The sequence below is a fragment of the Phasianus colchicus genome, chromosome 22 (assembly GCF_987193195.1).
Source record: "Phasianus colchicus chromosome 22, bPhaCol1.hap1.1, whole genome shotgun sequence".
NCBI classification, from domain to species: Eukaryota; Metazoa; Chordata; class Aves; order Galliformes; family Phasianidae; genus Phasianus; species Phasianus colchicus.
In genome coordinates, this window is record NC_143457.1 from 7,391,294 (window position 1) to 7,408,566 (window position 17,273).

The 17,273-nt window shown below is 50.6% G+C and overlaps 2 protein-coding genes across 5 annotated transcripts; one reads left to right on the top strand and one right to left on the bottom strand.

Annotated features, from left to right (window-relative positions):
- The first annotated feature begins 532 nt into the window (after positions 1-532).
- Positions 533-7,527, top strand: LOC116242696 (protein-arginine deiminase type-1-like). 2 transcript variants are annotated; one of them, XM_031613630.2, is made up of 16 exons: positions 535-726; positions 2,058-2,238; positions 2,312-2,384; positions 2,460-2,521; positions 2,599-2,749; positions 2,837-2,962; positions 3,656-3,834; positions 3,909-4,012; positions 4,110-4,221; positions 4,295-4,402; positions 5,000-5,148; positions 5,219-5,363; positions 5,444-5,537; positions 5,620-5,699; positions 6,149-6,277; positions 6,400-7,527. In XM_031613630.2, the coding sequence occupies exons 1-16, from the start codon at positions 635-637 to the stop codon at positions 6,631-6,633; spliced, it is 2,019 nt and encodes a 672-aa protein (XP_031469490.2). In that variant the 5' UTR covers positions 535-634; the 3' UTR covers positions 6,634-7,527. The 2 variants fall into 2 exon arrangements, with proteins under 2 accessions (XP_089979355.1, XP_031469490.2); XM_090123229.1 differs by lacking the exons at positions 2,312-2,384; positions 2,460-2,521 and having other exon boundaries at positions 533-726.
- An 84-nt stretch (positions 7,528-7,611) lies between these two features.
- On the bottom strand, positions 7,612-16,225 carry RCC2 (regulator of chromosome condensation 2). Of its 3 annotated transcripts, XM_031613627.2 has the most exons (14): positions 16,135-16,225; positions 15,964-16,038; positions 14,268-14,584; positions 12,690-12,783; positions 12,435-12,578; positions 12,224-12,355; positions 12,052-12,140; positions 11,532-11,646; positions 11,130-11,296; positions 10,538-10,718; positions 10,340-10,445; positions 10,166-10,238; positions 9,974-10,051; positions 7,612-9,211 (listed from the first exon to the last, which is right to left on the bottom strand). In XM_031613627.2, exons 3-14 carry the CDS (start codon positions 14,577-14,579, stop codon positions 9,107-9,109), a joined length of 1,596 nt encoding a protein of 531 aa, XP_031469487.1. In that variant the 5' UTR covers positions 14,580-14,584; positions 15,964-16,038; positions 16,135-16,225; the 3' UTR covers positions 7,612-9,106. The 3 variants fall into 3 exon arrangements, 2 of the variants coding, with proteins under 2 accessions (XP_031469487.1, XP_089979351.1); XR_016459445.1 differs by lacking the exons at positions 15,964-16,038; positions 16,135-16,225 and having other exon boundaries at positions 7,612-8,415; positions 8,520-9,211; XM_090123225.1 differs by lacking the exons at positions 15,964-16,038; positions 16,135-16,225 and having other exon boundaries at positions 14,268-15,457.
- Between the last annotated feature and the right edge of the window lie 1,048 nt (positions 16,226-17,273).

A 17,273-nucleotide genomic window follows, 5' to 3' on the forward strand; every position in this document is an offset into this window, starting at 1 on the left:
ATGGGAGGCAAATGGATGAGGCCAGGCTCTTCGTAGTAGTGCACAGCAACAGGATAAGGACTAATGGCCTAAAACTTGAATGTAGGAAGTTCTGTGCTAACATGTGGAAGAACTTATTTATGGTAAGGGTGACAGAGCACTGAACAGGTTGCTCAGAGTGGCTGTAGAGTCTCCTATGGAGATATTCAAGACTTATCTGGATGCTGATATGTGTGACCAGTGGTAGGGAGCTACTTTATGAGGGGGGTTGGACTCAATGATCTCTTCAGGTCCCTTCCATCTCCTGCGATTCTGTGAGGAGCCTGGGGAGGCGTGCACTAGGAAATAGCACCCTGGTATGGCGCCAGCTCGGCTCTGGTGTCGTGCTGAATAATTTACTGTGTGGGTTTCTCCTTGGTGACAATGCTACTTTGTTATATTGGGGTTAAAAAAAAAAAAGTAAATAAATAAAGAGCACTATTCTGGGGAAGACAGTGTTTGGGTGAAAAATCAGCCCTGATTCACGCTATGTTGTCAGAAAGCTCAGCGGTGCACACCAGCTGGGTGGGATCAGGCTGTGTTAATCCCCTCCCTGCTGCCAGCCTTTATAATCCCCTCGTGCCATCGCTGCCAGCACTCCGGGGTGTGTGGTGGCATGGCCCAGCAGCGTCGTGTTCAGCTTTGCACCCAACGGCCCACCAGCACCGTCTGTGTGCTGGGCACAGAGCTGTCCTTGGACATCCAGGGGTAAGCAAGGGGGTGTCCAAAAATCTGCTTTGGGGTTATATTATTTTCTTTCCTCCTGCAGGAATTAAAGCTGGGTTAAGTGAGGAGAGGGTAAAAATAGAGGTAGATGGGTTGAGCTGGGGAAAGGCAATGCTGATGCGTTCAGGTGGGTTTACCAAGCATCCAAAAGAATGGGATTGCTCCTGTTGGGATTTTCAGCATCCAAAAGAAAGGGATTTCTCCTCCTGCTCCTGTTGGAATTTCAATATTGAAAAGAAGGGTATTGCTCCTTCTGCTCCCGGAGGCTTTCAGCACCTGGAATGGGATGGCACTACTACTCAGTGCTCAGGATGAATGGAGAAGTTTGCAGCTCTGTGGAGAAACAGATTTTGGATGCATTCTCCATCTGGGCCCCAGAACTCCACTCCAGGGGCTGTTGTGCTATCCCAACAAGAGATAGAAATATTTCCTTGTGTAGGTGAATACAGAGTTAACCATAGAGGCATTGCTTTCTGGGGCGTTCCCTGCAGACATGCATGTGTTTGACTACAGCCCGGTTTATAGCAACAAGTTTTGCTTTTTCTTCCATTTTCCTTAAAGTTCCAACTTACTTTAGTTTTGCTATTTTGGGTTGCTTTGTGCTGCCTCAAACACATGCTCTGCCCTGTGGATGTCAGTAGCATCACAGCACCCAGGATTGGGTTTCTCCCCTCCTTGCAGAAGTTCCTGCCCTGGCAGTGCCCTCATGCACTGAGCGTTGCATGCTGCAGCCTGCCCATTCACCTGCTGGTGCTTCCTTCATCCCCATTCACTTCCTGCACCCGCTGTGGCTTTGCTGTGCTCTGAAGGGGATGCATTTGTTGCTGTGGGGTGGAATTTAAATATCTGTGAAGCTTCATGCCATAAGAAAAGGCCTCTGGGGTTTTGATGCAGTTGATTGGTACAGAATTTATTGGGCTTAAATAATGTAGAGTTGGGGATCTTTTGCAAGATTTGTTGCATGTTGCAAATTTGTTGCGCTCTGCAGGATTTATTTCACTTTGCAGGACTTACTGCAGTTGCATTTTGTAGAATTTGTTGCTGTTTCCAGGATTTGTTGCAATTGAATATGGCAGGATTTGTCACAATTGAATGCTGCAGGATTTTTTTGAGGTTGAATGTTGCAGGATTTGTTGCAATTACATAAGACAGGATTCATTACAATTGAACACTGTAGGCTTTCTTGAGGTTGAATGTTGTAGGGCTTACTGCATTTTGTGGAATTCATTACGTACTGCAGGGTTCATTGCAATTGTACATTGCAACACTTGCTGCATCACTGCAGTAATGCCCCAGCAGCTGTACTTCCTCAGGTCAGCACCCAAGGATGCCATCGCCTTCCATGTGCAGGGCACGCCAGGCGTGAAAGTCTACGTGGTGCATGAGACACAGAGTGTGAAGCTGCCCTCAAGTGTCACCCGCTGGCCCTTGGCCACTGGCACTGAGGTGTTGCTCACCATGGAGGCAATCAGCAAGGATGTCGGGGACGAGAAGGTGGGTGACAGCAGCCCAGCAGCACCCAGACACACTCTGGGTGATACTGAATTCATTGGCTGTGACATCACAGGTCAGGATTTCCTATTTTGGTGAAGCCAGTGGGGTGCCAGTGGGCAGAGCCATGCTGTACCTCACCTGCGTGGGTAAGTGGGAATATTTGGTCCCAAAAAGTGGTGCCTCCATGCCACCTCTCCACTGAGCACCTGTTGTCCCTGTAGAAGTCTCGCTGGATGCTGACACTGGTCGCAGTGGGTCAGTCAGCAGGACATTGGTGGACAAGGTAATGTAGTGAAAGCAACAGTCCTCACCCCATGGGTGGCTCCAACAGTGTTCCCAACCCTTCTTTGCTATCCCCAGGCCACGTGGACATGGGGTCCTGATGGGCATGGTGCCATTCTGCTGGTCAACTGTGATCGCGATGACCCCAAAAGCCAGTTGATGGGTGATGGCAGCAAACCCAAAAGCCAGCTGACAGATAATCGTGACACCATTGTGTGCTCCTACGAAGGTATAGCCAGCTCTTTTTTTTTTTTTTTTGCTGTGTTTCCTCTTTTTGGTGGCTTTTCTCCTCAGTTTGTCCTCACTGTCACCCCAGACCTGAAGGACATGTCACAAATGGTTCTGCGGACTCGTGGACCACGCACCATCTTCACTGGCCATGGCCTCGTCCTACACGTGGGTTTCAGTGATGCTGATAAAGTCGGCGTGTTCTACGGAGGCAGTGAGTGTGGGATGACCTCTCTATAGGCCCCCCTATAAATCATAGAATCCTTAGAGTTGGAAGGGACATCTGAAGACCATCTAGTCCAACTCCCCTGCAATGAACAGGAGCACCACAGCTGGATCAGGCTGCCTACGGCATTACACATCCTCACCTTGGAAGTCCCCAGGGATGGGGCATCAACAACAACATTAGCTAACCTGCTCCGGTGCCTCACTACCTTCACTGGAAAAGACTTTTTCTTTATATCTAACCTAAATCTACCCTCCCTGAGCTTGAAGCCATTTTGCCTTTTTCTATCACCACATACCCTGCTAAAGAGTCTGTCCCCTTCTTTCCCATAGCTCCCCTTTAGATACTGAAAGGCTGCTATCAGGTCACCTCAGACCTTGCTGAAGAGCCCCAGCTCTTTCAGCATGTCCTCATAGGAGAGGTGTTCCATTCCACAGATCATTAATGAGGTGGGCAAAATGAGAGCTTAACGCCTCCAGAATCCCAAATGCATCCCATGAGGTTGCTTTGTTCCCAGTGGTACAATGGTACACTCAATGGTAGAGGTGTGCTCACTGTGTCCTGGTGTGTGCACAATGCAACACCAAGCTGCTCCTTTTACAAGGAGCTGAGAAATGGAGGTGGAATTCTACAGAGCAAGGTGAGTGCTGCGTGGTTACATGGTGCTGCTTGTGTCCACAGACAGCATTGCACTGGAGGAGTACAAGCATGTGCTGGGAGGTGAGAAGCTCGCCTATGCCGTGAAGCCCAGCCAGCACCAGGAGGAAAGCATCTTCTACGTGGAGGGGCTCGCCTTTCCTGATGCCGGCTTTTCAGGGCTGGTTGCATTCCATGTCACACTGCTGGAGAGCCCTGAGAAGGCAATGCCCTAAATAATATAGGTTTTACCTATAGGTGGGGTGAGCAATGTCTCAATCCTACTGCCCCCTTACAGGGTTTGCTGGAGACGCCGATTTTCACAGACACGGTGGTGTTCCGTGTGGCTCCGTGGATCATGACACCCAACACATTGGCACCATTGGAGGTCTTCGTGTGTAGGTGGGCGCCAGGGGGTTGGTGGCTGCATCCCTCTGGGCTCGGCTGCATCCCTCTGGGCTCCACTGCATCCTTGTGTCTCCCTGTTTTTATTTCCCAGCGTGGAGGACAATGAGGACTTTGTGGCGGCTGTCAGCGCACTGGCTGAGGAAGCCAAGTGCCCAGTGACCATCTGCCCGCTGCCTGAGAACCGCAATGACCGTTGGATCCAGGTGGGTGATTTGGGGTCGGGACTCTTGGACTGTGGCTTCACGGCACTTCCTTCTCCCTCTGTTTCCTTTGCAGGATGAAGTGGAGTTTGGCTATGTGCAAGCACCCCATAAAATGTTTCCAGTGGTCTTCGACTCACCCCGTGACCGGGGCTTGAAGGACTTCCCTGTCAGGAGCATCCTGGTACCCAACTAAAGCCACTTGTCCTCCAACCCTTGGTGTTGGTTTTTCTGGTGCTAGCGAGGAGTGCTGTGCACTGTGGCAGTCTGCAAAAGGATAAGGAAAAGAATGAGAATGAATAAAAAAATAGTAGGGATAGGAGTGGGAATAGGAATAATAGTGGGAGTGGGAATAAGAATGAGAATACAAGTAAGAAATAGGAGTAGTAATAAGAGAAGGAATGGGAACAGGAATAGGAATAAGAGTAGGAATAGGAATGGAAAAAGGAAACAGAAATGAGAATAAAAGTATGAATAGGAGTAGGAACAGGAATAGGAGTAGGAATACTACTGAGAATCACAAGGAATAAGAACAAGGATAAGAAGAAGATGAGCAATCATTAAAGGCTTTGGTTGAATGATGTGGCTCGGCAGGTTGGGCTGATGGCTGGATGTGATGATCCTGAAGGTCTATTTCCCAACGTGTATGATTCTCTGAATCCACAATAGGGTAAATTAATTTGTAGGAAGGAGATAAGGCAAATCAGCATGGGTGACAGGAGCATCATACTTCAAGGTTTGGCACTCCCAAGGCTTAATGCTAGCCATGCTTTCCCCCCAGGGCCCCGATTTTGGCTATGTGGCTCAGGAAACACCAGAGAACACCTCTAGCCTTGACTCCTTCGGCAACCTGGAGGTCAGCCCACCAGTGACAGTGCGCAGCAAGGAGTACCCGCTGGGCCGCATCCTCATTGGCAGCAGCTTCCCCAGGTGGGAGATGGGATTTTGGGGTACACCACCCCCAAAGGCCTAGGCTGAGGTCCCCATTCATTGCCCTTAGGTTTGGCGGCCGACGCATGGCCAAAGCAGTGCGGAATTTCCTTGCTGCCCAACGGGTGCAGGCGCCTGTGGAGCTCTTCTCAGACTGGCTGCAGGTTGGACATGTTGATGAGTTCCTCAGCTTCATCCCTGTACCTGATCGGAAGGTGGGCAAGAAGCTCTTTTATGGGGTGATTTTTCTGGGGGAAAACATGGGGTGAGCTCGTATTGCTTTCTCCATCTTTAGGGATTTAGGCTGCTGCTGGCCAGCCCTAGTGCCTGCTACCAGCTGCTCAGGGAGAAGCAGGAGATGGGCTATGGGGAAGCGACAATGTTCCAGGGTAGGGATGATCTGGTACCTCACACCTACAAAAAACCCACTGTCTTCCTGACATGGGGTGAGGCTCCTTGCTCTGTGTTCAGGGCTGCACGGTGTGCCCAAGCCGAGCATCAACGAGATCCTGGGAAATGAAGCGCTGCGCAAGTTCAATGCCTACGCACAGGTGAGGTCTGCTGTCCATCCTTCCCTGTCTGTCTCTATGTCCATCTGTCCACCTCCCATTAACTCCATCTTTCTGTCCCACTGTCCTCCCTCTCCCAGTCCCTGCCTGTCCCTCACCCCTCCTGTCTCCTCATCCCTATTCCTGTTCCCAGCCATCTCCCTATGCCAACCTAACCCCATTCCCTGTCCTTTGTCTCTCTCCCTACCTCCCTATCTCCCTGTCACTGTTTCTCAGTCCCTTTGTTCCTGCCTTTGCCTCCCCCTCTCTTCCCCCATTTGTGTCCTTGTCCTCCCATTTCCGTCCTTCTGTCCCCATCCCTCTCTTCCCTTGTCCATCTTCCCTCTCCCCATCTCTGTCCTCCCATCCTCCTGTCCTGTTCTTCTGTCCCCTTGCCCCCCTACCCCTCCTTATCCCCCCCACCCACTCACAACCACACTCCCTCCCCACAGAGCTGCATTAGTTGGAACCGGGACATCCTGAAGCGGGAGCTGGGGCTGGCTGAGCAGGACATCATCGACATCCCACAGCTCTTCCAAGCTGATGACCAAGCCAGAGCCATGGCCTATTTTCCTGACATGGTAACAAGCAGCTCAGTGTGAATTTAGGGCTGCATGCTGGTAGCCCTTTGTTTCTCCTTGTTCACCATTTGGGTGAAAAAAAAAAAAAAAAAAAACACAAAAAACTTCTGGTCCATCTCCAGGTGAACATGCTGGTGCTGGGCAGACACCTGGGCATACCTAAGCCCTTCGGGCCGCTGGTGGCTGGTCAGTGCTGCCTGGAGGAGCGGGTGAGGGCACTGCTGCAGCCCCTGGGGCTCTCCTGCACCTTCATCAACGACTTCTTCTCCTACCACAAGCTTGCTGGAGAGGTGCACTGCGGCACCAATGTCCGCCGCAAACCCTTTGCCTTCAAGTGGTGGCGGATGGTGCTCTAAGCCACCCATTTTCCTCCTTTTTTCCCCCCAAATCCCCTTCTCCATCCCTGTAAGTGCCTTCTGCAGCAGCCCCCCTAACTCCCCTTGGAAATAAATGAGGGCTGTGTTTGCTTCCAGCCTCCTGCTGAGGTTGAAGACATCTCTAAATGGTGGTTAGCGGGGTGATGCAGTGCTCTGCGGTGATGTATGTGGAAAAAAGCATCTGCATGTTTAACAATGCAATGCATGCATAAAAATGCACCAAAAAACCCACGCATGCACAGAAAGAAATGCACAAAAAAATGTCTGCACAAGCTTGCAAAATGTGTATGCATGGGAGCAATCATAGAAAAACATGCATGCATTAGAAGAAATGCCCACAGAAAATGTATGAGTGCATGTGCTGCTTTACAAAGTGGGCATGCATAGGTGGGAATATGAATGATAAAACTACACCAAAACATTCGTGAACACAAACTGCCCTGTGTGCACCACATCAGGCAAGCATGTACTGAAAGATGCATGCAGGGACAAAAATATGAAGGCAAAAAATATCAAAATAAAAAATAACCACATGCACAGAGTAAAATGCACACATGCACTAGAAAAAAAACCATGTACAAATACATGCATGTAGAAAGAAAATGTACATGCACAAAACCACATATATGTATGTACTGCTGCACTTACACCCTGCTTGTAAAATCATAGAGGGAACAAAGGGGAAGAGATGAGGGGATGGAAGATTGTGTTAGCAGCAGGATGGTGCCCCCTAATGGCTGTGTGTGGGTTGGCTTTTAGGGATGTTGGTGCTGAGAGTGCACAGCATTGGGGTGACAATAGAGCACTCCCTTTATTTGTCTATTCTGGTTAGAAAAGAAAATGGGCAGGAATGAAGGTGAGGAACTCCACGCCTTCGTGATGAATGTTAGGGGAACTTTTGCTGATTGCATCACTGCTTTGAGCCAAAACTGGGGATTGGGGTGTGCATGCAGTAGCTGAGAGGCGTACACAACATCATTTATTTAAACATTTACTCCAAGAAATATAAAAAAACATGATGAAGACAACGACAGCACTAACCAGAAACCTGTCGCCTCATCTAAAGGGAACGCTGCTCTGAGAGCATCGTGGTTTATTATTATTCCATGCTTCCAGCCTTCTCCTTTTGCTGGGATGCAATGGGGCACAATTGGACCTGGAGCCCAAATTGCTGTTTTAGGGATGAAAGTGGCTTTTTGCTGTTTTTCCACCCCTGTTCTTAGGCTGCAGCAAATCGTTGTGCCTATTTGGGGCTGGCAGCTGATGGGGATGATCCTGAAATATTGCAGGTAGAAAAAAGTGGGGATAAGGTTCTAAAAGCCCCATTGGGGTGCTGCACGCCCTGACCTCCTCCTGCAGCAAATGTGAATATTGCTCAAAAAAACGGAGTATCTGACATCTCTGCCCCGTTGCTCTTCCCATCCTGGAAGTTTTGACTCTAACACACCAAGATAAACCCCAAAATAAATCCTAACCCCAAAGCAAACATAAAGAACCCTCCCCTCCTTTTTTTTTTGTAAAATCTTTTTTTTTTTTTTTTTTTTCCATAAAATACTGCAGAGCTCCCCTCACAGCTGCATGTGGGGAGCAGAAAGGGATTAAAAAAAATTCAAAATAAACCCTAAAAACTAGAAAATAAGGTAATAAAATATCACCCTTGGGTTGTGTGGAGGCAGAGCTGGGCTCTGCATGTAAAGGCACCTCGTTTCTCCAGCACAGTGCACAGCGTCGCCCCAAGAAGGGCTTTTGGCAGATACCAGGCTGAAATAATAATAATAATAAAAATAATAATAATTAATGGGAAAAGAGAAAAAAAAACCAAAGGGAAAAAGCTTGCACAATGCTTCAGGGCCTGCTCTTCATACCTGAGATCGCCCTGGGATGGGCAGTAGGGGGTTTGGGGAATCCGCAGGTTTGGAGGCATCCAGCTCAAAAAATGATGCTGGGATGGAGAAGGGAGCACAGGGTTTGTCCCTATGGGTATGAGATAGCACATGTGGTCCCAAATCCCCAGAGGAAAAGGGATGCTGAGGAAGGATGGTGGGAAACACACACAACCCTAAAATAATAGCACCCAAAATAGAGGTTATTTGTGAAAAATGCCCCCCAAAACTGCGATGTTGTGGAAAATGAGGGGTTTACTGGTTGAGTTTTGCTCCAAGCCTACAACCAGAGAAATCTGGTAACAAAGATAATAATAAAAAAAAATATTAAAAATCTATGCCTACCCAGGTGAACCCAGCACCCCCCTTTCTGTGCGGAACAGCAATAAAATGAACAAATAAAAAAAGCCCCAAAACCCAACAACTAAAAAGCCTGGATGTGCCAAAAGGTCCTGCGAGGGTGGGGATGGGAAATGGAAAAGCCACGGGGAAAGGTCTTGGCCGTGGAAGGGGGGAATCCAACGCTTTGGAAATTGTAGGAGAACAGGTAGTAGAGCTGTGGACTGCCTTCAGATGGTGCGGGGGTTGTACTCTGGCAGCTTGCGCAGCTTCTCCTTCTCGGCATCGCTCTCATCGCGGGCAATCACCAGTGAGTGGGCATAGCCCATGGCCACCTGCAGATAGTGGAGGGTGAGGCAAAACATCGCTCCTGCTGGTGTTGGACCCCCTTCCTTTATACTGGGCTATGCTTGAGAAACATCCCGCAGTGCAGGAAGAGCATAGGTAGGAACACCTCATGGGATGGGAGAGTCCCGTGAGTGGGAGCAACAACTCATGGGTGGGAGTATCCCATAGGTGGGAACATCCCATGGAGGGGAGCATCCTATAAGTGGCAGCATTCTACGGGTAGGCACAACAGATGGGTGACAGCATCCCATGAGTGGCACCATCTCTTGGGTGGGAAGAACCTATGGGTGGGAGCATCACAAAGGTGACAGAAATCTTACAGATGACAGCGTCTTATGCTGTTAGCATTACATGGGTAGGCACAACCCATGGGTGACAGTCTCCCATGTAGGGCACCATCGCTTCAGTGGAAAGAACCCATGGGTGACAGCAACTCATGGGTGGGAATAATCTATGGATAGTGTCGGACAGCCGTCAGCATCCAATGGGTGGAAGCACTGCATGGATGAGAGCATTACACGAATGGGCACAACACAAGAGTGATAGCATGCTGTGAGTGACAGCATCCCATGAGTGGCAGCACCGCCTATATCACATGGGCAAGAGCAATGTATAGGAGGCACCAACTCGTGGGTGGGAGCATTGCGTAGTTGGAAACATTGCACCAGTGGGAGCACCAATGAGTGGGATGAGCTACTGATAGTCCCAGCCACTGCTGGGGGCACAAAGGTGTTTGGGTCCCTGCTTACCTGCTCCGTGTAGATCCCATCCAAGGTCTTCACCTCTTGGGCAGCCGTTGATGACTTGGGCTTGTGGTCCCCATAGCCCTGAAAGACAGAAGCACAACCTCAAAAAATCGTAGTGGGCTGACAAGCAGAGCCCCTGCTCCAAAAGATGAGGGGTACAACTGTACAGTTTAGAGTGCCATAAATCCTTCTTACCAGCTCTCCAAAGGTGGGAGATGGGCCCCAGCTGATGGTGCTCTCGTCCGCTGCCACAATGATGCTGCTCTTTCTGCAGCACAATGCAAGGTGCTGACTCCAGCACCCTGCACCAGCAACCCCCTTGCACTCCAAAACTAAGAAAAAGGAGGTTTTGGGGGGACAATCACTCACCCACAGGCCAGGCTGCGGATCTTCCAGCCACACAGGTCCTGCACTGCTTTTGGGTACATGGTGGACTCACGGGAGGTGTTAGTGGCACCCCAGAAAAACAAGCCACCTGCAAGACACCAGAACACATATTACGTCTGCTCTTATCTGTGTGGATTTGTTCAAATCAACTGAAATTATGGACGCAGGGTGGCCACCCACCTGTCTCACTGACAGCAAAGGAACATGTGTAGCCAGCATAGATCTGTGCAGCTCCTCGGCCTGGGAAGTCAAAGAGTTTGACCAAGCGTGGCACCATCTCGTCCTTCTGCTCTGCGTGGCCCAGCCGCCCATAGCCACCAAAGCCCCAGGAGAAAACACGCTTCTGGGAATCCAAGACAAGCTGTGAACAGGGGGATGTACAGTGAGTGGGACTGTGTGCAGCTTTGGTGCAGGCGACACAGCTACTGTACAGACTGCAGAGTACACTGCAAACCACAGGCACACTGCAAAAGCTTCATCTTGAAATGCATACTGCAAGCCTCCATCCTTAAACACACATTACAAAAGCCTCATCCTTAAATACAAGCTGCAGATCTCTATCCTGCATTCTGCAAGTATTCATCCTTAAATGCATACTGCACTTATCCTTTAATGCATATTGCTGATCTGTCCTTAAGTAAACGCTGCAAACTGAAGCAGGGAAAGCTGGCCAAAAGGGACGCCTTCTTTTTCTCACTGCAATAACACATTTGCAAAAAGCAGTGCAACGATAAAAAGCAAAAAGCGAAGGGCTACACTGCTGACTGCTCACCGTGTGGTTGGCCCCACATGCCACATCCCGCACCACCACGTTGGGGACAGGCAGGATCTGCCCATCTTTGGTCTTCTCAATGAAGATGGCCACACGGCGCGGCACCAGCTCACAGTCGTACTCTATGCGCTGTGCTCGGGCGATGAACTTCCCATCTGAGTTGTGCCCTGCACAAAGACACTACATCATCAAGAAATCCATTTCCCACTTGCAAAACCCCTTTTGTTTCAGGTTTGCATCCTGTTTTTTTTTTTCTTTTTTTTTTTTTTTCCTTCTGGGAGTTGCTACATCAGCTCTGAACCCATTTCAGAGATGGGAAAACTGAGGCAGGAACTGTTTCCTATGCCCAAAACCCCATAATAGCCCAAACTTTTAAAAAACCATCCCAAAACATGGCCATACCCAGCTGCCCGTACTCCGGGCACCCAAAGGAGTAGAGGTTTCCTTTGCAGTCCATGATCATGCTGAACTCAGCCCCGCAGGCCATTTTGGTGATGGGCTGCCCATTGTACATGATCTGCGAGAAAGACAAGACAAAGGCAAAAAGCTGAATTTCTGGGGAGGGAGAGCACCTTTGGGAGCTCACCCCCATTCTCTCTCATTTTTCTTGGCCACAAGGTCCCCTAAAGCATTGGGTTTTCACCCTAAAATGGAACAAGAGACTTGGAAGGGGACAGCCAAAAATCCTACAAAATTTGTACGCATTTGTTTTTTCCTAAAGATATCATTGTCATGCTGCATTTTGTCCACTCCATTTCAAAGCACCTTCAATAGGGATGTCCTTACATACTAAATGGGAACACCTCAACATTCTAATGGGGTTTGCGCTCTGCGAGTACACTTTTCAGTGAAAAAATACAAATATGCTGCTTTTCACCCCAACAAAAAAAAAAAAAAAAAGCACAAAACAGAGTGGATTTACCTGTGTAGGGCTTGGAACAGCATCTGTTTGGTTCCCAAGACCAAGCTGCCCCATTTTGTTCTCCCCAAAAGCATATACGGAGCCACTCTCTGCCAACCAAAAATAGGGAAAAGCCATGAAATGAGGGCAAAAATCAGCAGTTTTAGGGCATTTTGTTGAGGTTTCCTCCCACCTGTGAGAGCCAGTGTGTGGTTCCGGCCGCATGCTGCCAGCACGATGGCCTCACCGCCCAGCACCTCGATGAGCTTGGGGGCTTCCACACGCTTTGTGTCCCCATGGCCCAGCTGCCCCTTCTCATTGCGACCTATGGGAATCATTGGGGTTTTAGGCCACACGGCAGGTTTTGCATGTTTTTCTGAGAGGTGTTTTGGTGTTTTGCTCACCCCAGCTCCACAGCTTGCCCTCAGCAGTGATGAGGAGGCTGTGAGCCGCACATGGTCCCGAAACCACACTCCGCACCTGAATACCTGAGAGACACCCATACCTGTGTGGCCCCCATAAATTCTGGCCCAGGTTTCGATATGCAGCTGGTGGGAAAAACAACAACACAAGAACAAAAAAAGGATGCACAGCATGAAATGCTTTGTTGGTTGTGTTTTATGATGTTTGGTGATGCAAATGCAGTGCATTTTGCTCACCTTGCTGCTTAGGCACTTCTTTGCGGCCGATCAGGTCCCAGTTGGTGGCCCCAAAGATCAGGAGCTGTCCTCTGCACTTGGAGCCCTCGAGTTTCTGCAAGGGGCAGGGAGGATTCATCAGATCTGCAGCAATGTCAGCCAGCAGGAGATTTTTTGCATGCAGGGTGGATATAGGGTTGCATCCAAGCTTGCGACCAAAGTGCATTTCTGAGCCAAACTGATGGGGACAAGGGGGATTTTTTCCAATTTTGTATTAAAACCCCCAATATACACTCCATGCAAGCACTGCATCCCAAAAACGATACACATATAAAACACTCCCATTTCTTCAGCTCCTCCTCCTTGCAAATGGTCTGAAATTGGGGGGGTAGCTCTTTGCAGGATGGAGCATGGATGTGCACCTCCTCCAGTTCTGGCTAACTGTTAATTATGGCTTTTCCCCATCAAAAGGATGATGCTTTGGAGAGGAAAGCATGTGGAGCACCAACTGCCTGCAAAAGGCAGGGAGCAAAAGGTTAATCAGTACAAAAACAACAACACATAAAACAACAAAAAAGCCAAACCCAAAATGAGGCAGAAAAGAGGGAAAAAAGGAACGGAATGATTGTAACGCAAACGGGAGGGCCAGGTTGCAGGTGTGCAAAGTGAGGCACTGTGTGCACACACACTCCTCTGTTGCGCATGTGCACTTCTTGCTGTTGCACTGAGTTAAAAATTCACCAAATGGGTCAACGTGAAAAAAAATGACCCAAAAGCTATGGCTGGGCTTCCCCTTGAATGAGGGCAAAAAGAGAGGCCTTGTAGTGCTGAAATAAAGGGGGACTCACAGCCTTCACAATGGGAGAACACCTTAGGGGTGCTTTGGGGCAACTGGGGATGCAAACAGGATGCAAGTTTTGGTTTGGGGGGCAAGCTGGGAGCACGAAGGGCTGCAATAAAAGGTGGGCAAATCTGTGTTTGCAATGAAGGGGTGAGTTGGGGGGGAGGTTCGTGATGGGATGCAATAAAAGGGGGCTAAGGGGGTGCAACAGGAACGCATTATGGGGTGCAGTGGGGTTGTGTTGGTGGGATAGAATGGCTGTACAATGGGGGTGCATTAAAGGGGTGCAGTGGAAGCAATACGGGTGTCATGGGGGGTGTAAGGATGAGGTCCAAAGGGTGCAATGAGGGGGTGCATGAAGGGGAGCACTGAAGGACCACTGAGGGTAAAGCGAGAGGGTCCATGGGGGGGTCCAACAGGGGTGCCAAAAGGAATTGCTATGAGGAGGTGCAAAGTAGGGGTAAATCAGAGGGGTGCAAAGGGGGGTGCAAAGCTGGGGTGGATTAAACGGATTGCAACGCATGCATTCGGGGACGTGATGGGGGGTGCAGAGACGCAAAGCAGGGGTGAATCAGAGGGATGCAAAGGGTAGAAAGGGGAGTGCATTCAGGGGAGTGCCAAGGGTTCAAAGGAGGGGGGGTGCAGAGCAGGGCTGCGGGGGGATGCAATGGCAGGAGCAGAAGGCGGGGTTAACTGAGAGGGCTGCGTTAAGGGGGTGCAGCGGGGCTGCAGAAGGGCACACGGGCAGCGCAGCTCACGATGCGCTCCTTGCTGTGCTCGGGCTCGCAGATGACCACCGCCTGTCCCCGCGCCGCGCCGCCGGGCCCGGGGCCGAGAGCCGAGCCCGAGCCGGGCGCTGCAGGCCGGCCGGGCCTCCTCCCTCCTCCTCCTCCTCCTGGGCTGCCGTCCCGCGGCCTCCGCTCTCGGGGCGCCTCATCGTCGCTGCTACCGCCGCTGCTGCCGCCGCCTCCTCCGCCGTTACGAGGCCTCCGCCTCCCTCCCGCCGCCCCGGGCCTCCTCCTGCCCGGGCCGGGCTCCCAGGGCGGCCCCGCCGCCTTCCTCCGGGGCATGGCGCCTGCGAGGGGCGGCCCCGACACCGAGGAGAGCCGTCAGGCCCGGCCCCGCGCGGAGCCTCCCCGTCACGCCGCCACGGCGCTGCGCGGCCCGGGCGGGACATCCCACCCCCCCCCCCACCGCCATCACAGCGCCCCGCTGAGGGGAGAGCGCCCCCACGGCGGGGGGATTTGCGGTCCGTAGGAGGACGCGGGGGGTGGGGAGGGGGTCTCACCTCACGGATGGGATGAGGAGGGGGGATAATGGGGGAGGGATATAAAGGTGATTGTTTGGGGACAGGGAGGTGGTAAAATGAAGGGGGGGGGGGTGGGAGGGGTACAAAAAGGGGATTTGGGAGCGGGGGCCGGAGAGATCTGCGAAGGGTTACTTCTAAAGGGGGGGTCGCAACAGTGGAGGCTGGAGTGATAAAATGGAGGGGGTACAAAAGTGGTGACTGCGAAAAAGAAGGGGGGTAAAATGGGGTTGGGGGGCTATGAAAAGGTTTTGGGAAGGGGTTACTAAAAGGTGAATGGAATGCGGGCGAGGGGGTGCTACAAAAGGGTGAGTGTAAAAGGGGGTGGTAGAACGGGGGTGGGTAAAAAGGGGGTACAAAAGGTGGTTGGAAAGAGGAGTGGAGGTGGGGGGACAAAGGTGCTACTGGGTGTTTTGTGCGGGGGGCTGCAAAAGAGTACAAAAGGGCGATTTGGAAAGGGGGGATCATCAAATGGGGACTTGTAAAGAAAGGGATGCAAAAGATGATGTGCAAAGGGAGAACTGGGGGAGTTATAAAGGGGGGGGTGTGCAAAGGAACGATGTGCAAATGGGATTGGGGTTGCAACGAGGGTTACAAAAGGGCGATGGGGGGGGGCTGCTGGCAGAAGGCTATCACGTTATAAACCCCCCCCCCCCGCTTCCCTTGCCCCCTCCACCCCCCCCTCCCGAAGGGAAGCAGCGCTCCGGGGGTCCCTCTCACCCCGCACCCCACACCCGCACACCTGCTCGGGGGGGCCCCGATTGTGCCGCCGCCGCCTTCGAGCCCTCTGTGGCTGTTTGCTGGGGGGGGTTCCGGGGGCGATTTTTTTGTATGGCCGAGTCGGGGGGTAAGGGGGAGATTTTGGTGGTGGGGGGGGAGAACGCTAAAAAATAGTCCAAATGGGGGCTGCAGGAAGAGCAGCCCGGGGTGTCCGTCCCGTCCCCCCCCCTCCCCGTCCTTCCCCTCCGTCTGCCCCCGCTTTTTTTTTTTCCTCTTTAATTGATTTTGAACAATGGGATCTCTGTCTGTCTCTCACTGCACCACGTGGATCCGCCTTCCTTCTATTTTATTTTTTCCCCTCTTCCCCCCACTCCCTTCGGCCCCCCAACTCCATGCCTTCCCCCCTCCCTCCCCCACCATTTTCAAACCTGGTTTAGAGCGAAGGGTGCAGCATACAGACAGCACCGACCCCGGGGCCTTTGCAATATTTTTGGTGGTGTTTCCTGTTGCGGAAAAAAAAAAAAAAAGGAGGTTGTGTATTCTTTTTTTTTTTTTTTTTTTCCCTTCTCTCCCTTTCCTCCCCCTTAGAGCCCACCCACCAGATGCACTTAAAATGTAAATATGAGCCGCCAGGAGAAACGCTGCGATACAAAACAGAAACACATGTACGGGCAGGAGAAAAAAATGCAAAAAAAAAAAGCAAAAAAAAAAAAAAAAAAGCTTCAGAGAGGAAGAGGCTGCAAAGTCCGGTGGTGCACAGACAGCTCCATCTTTAGGACAGGAAGACTGCAGGAGGGTGAGAGCCGTGCACCGAGGGGTTCCCTCAGTGCATGGAGGACACTTCCATTCCCTTTCTTGCATTGTTTGGCTGAAAGGTTGCACCCGTAAAGTCTTGTTTTTTATTCTTGCAGGTGTAAGGATGCACGTGCTCTTCTTAGTGCAAAAAGTTTTGCTGCCACATTTTATTACATGCCTTGCAATCTTTATTGCAGATGAAGATGTACTCATCCCCCCCCCCCCTTTTTTTTTTTTTTTTGCAGGAGTAAAGGTGCATTCCCTCCCGTTTCTTGCAAATCAAGTATTTTTGCAGAGGAGGGATGCATTAACTCAATTTCTTACAGATAAAGTTTGATGAGAGGGAAGATGCGCTCATTCCCTTTGCAAAGAGAGAGAAGGTGCACTCATTCCATTTACTGCAATGAAAGATTTTTTGCAGGGTCAAAGATGCACTCCTTTTTAATTTTTTTATTTTTTTTTTTTATGGTAAAGTAAGGGTGGAGATGCACTCACTCCCCTTGCAAAGAGAGAGAAGAAGCATTGATTCCTCTTTTTGCAAATAAAGTTTGAAGACAGAGGGTAGATGCACTCATTCCCCGTGGAAACAGTGAAAATGCAGTCATTCATCTTACTAGATTTACAGGAAGGAAGATGCACCTCTCCTCGTTATTACTGAGATTTTGCCAAGGGAAGATTTTTTTTTTGCAAAGATTTTGCAGGAGGTGGGTGCATGCATGCTCCCCAACTCTCCCCAGCAGCTGCATTTTCACACAGCAACGTATGGACAGTTTTGGGACCTGCTCCCAGGGACTGCTAATAGGCGATGCCTCGTGCACCGTCACCTGCAATGTCTGCAAAATGTTGCAGAAGGCCAAACCCATGCAAAACTGCATTTTCAAAAGGATTAACTCTTCAGTGGTGCAAAAAGGAAAAATGAAGTTTCTTGGAGCACGATTGGGAA

Bases quoted from the DNA above. Each gene is read 5' to 3' on its own strand.
- LOC116242696 (XM_031613630.2), top strand. From the start codon at position 635: ATGGCCCAGCAGCGTCGTGTTCAGCTTTGCACCCAACGGCCCACCAGC. The intron at 727-2,057 runs GTAAGCAAGGGG...GTACTTCCTCAG, and splicing joins CTGTCCTTGGACATCCAGGG to GTCAGCACCCAAGGATGCCA. The intron at 6,278-6,399 runs GTAACAAGCAGC...GTCCATCTCCAG, and splicing joins TGGCCTATTTTCCTGACATG to GTGAACATGCTGGTGCTGGG.
- RCC2 (XM_031613627.2), bottom strand. From the start codon at position 14,579: ATGCCCCGGAGGAAGGCGGCGGGGCCGCCCTGGGAGCCCGGCCCGGGC. The intron at 10,719-11,129 runs GTGAGCAGTCAG...CCCTGTTCACAG, and splicing joins CATGTGGGGCCAACCACACG to CTTGTCTTGGATTCCCAGAA. The intron at 10,052-10,165 runs GTAAGAAGGATT...TCTGTCTTTCAG, and splicing joins CTCCCACCTTTGGAGAGCTG to GGCTATGGGGACCACAAGCC.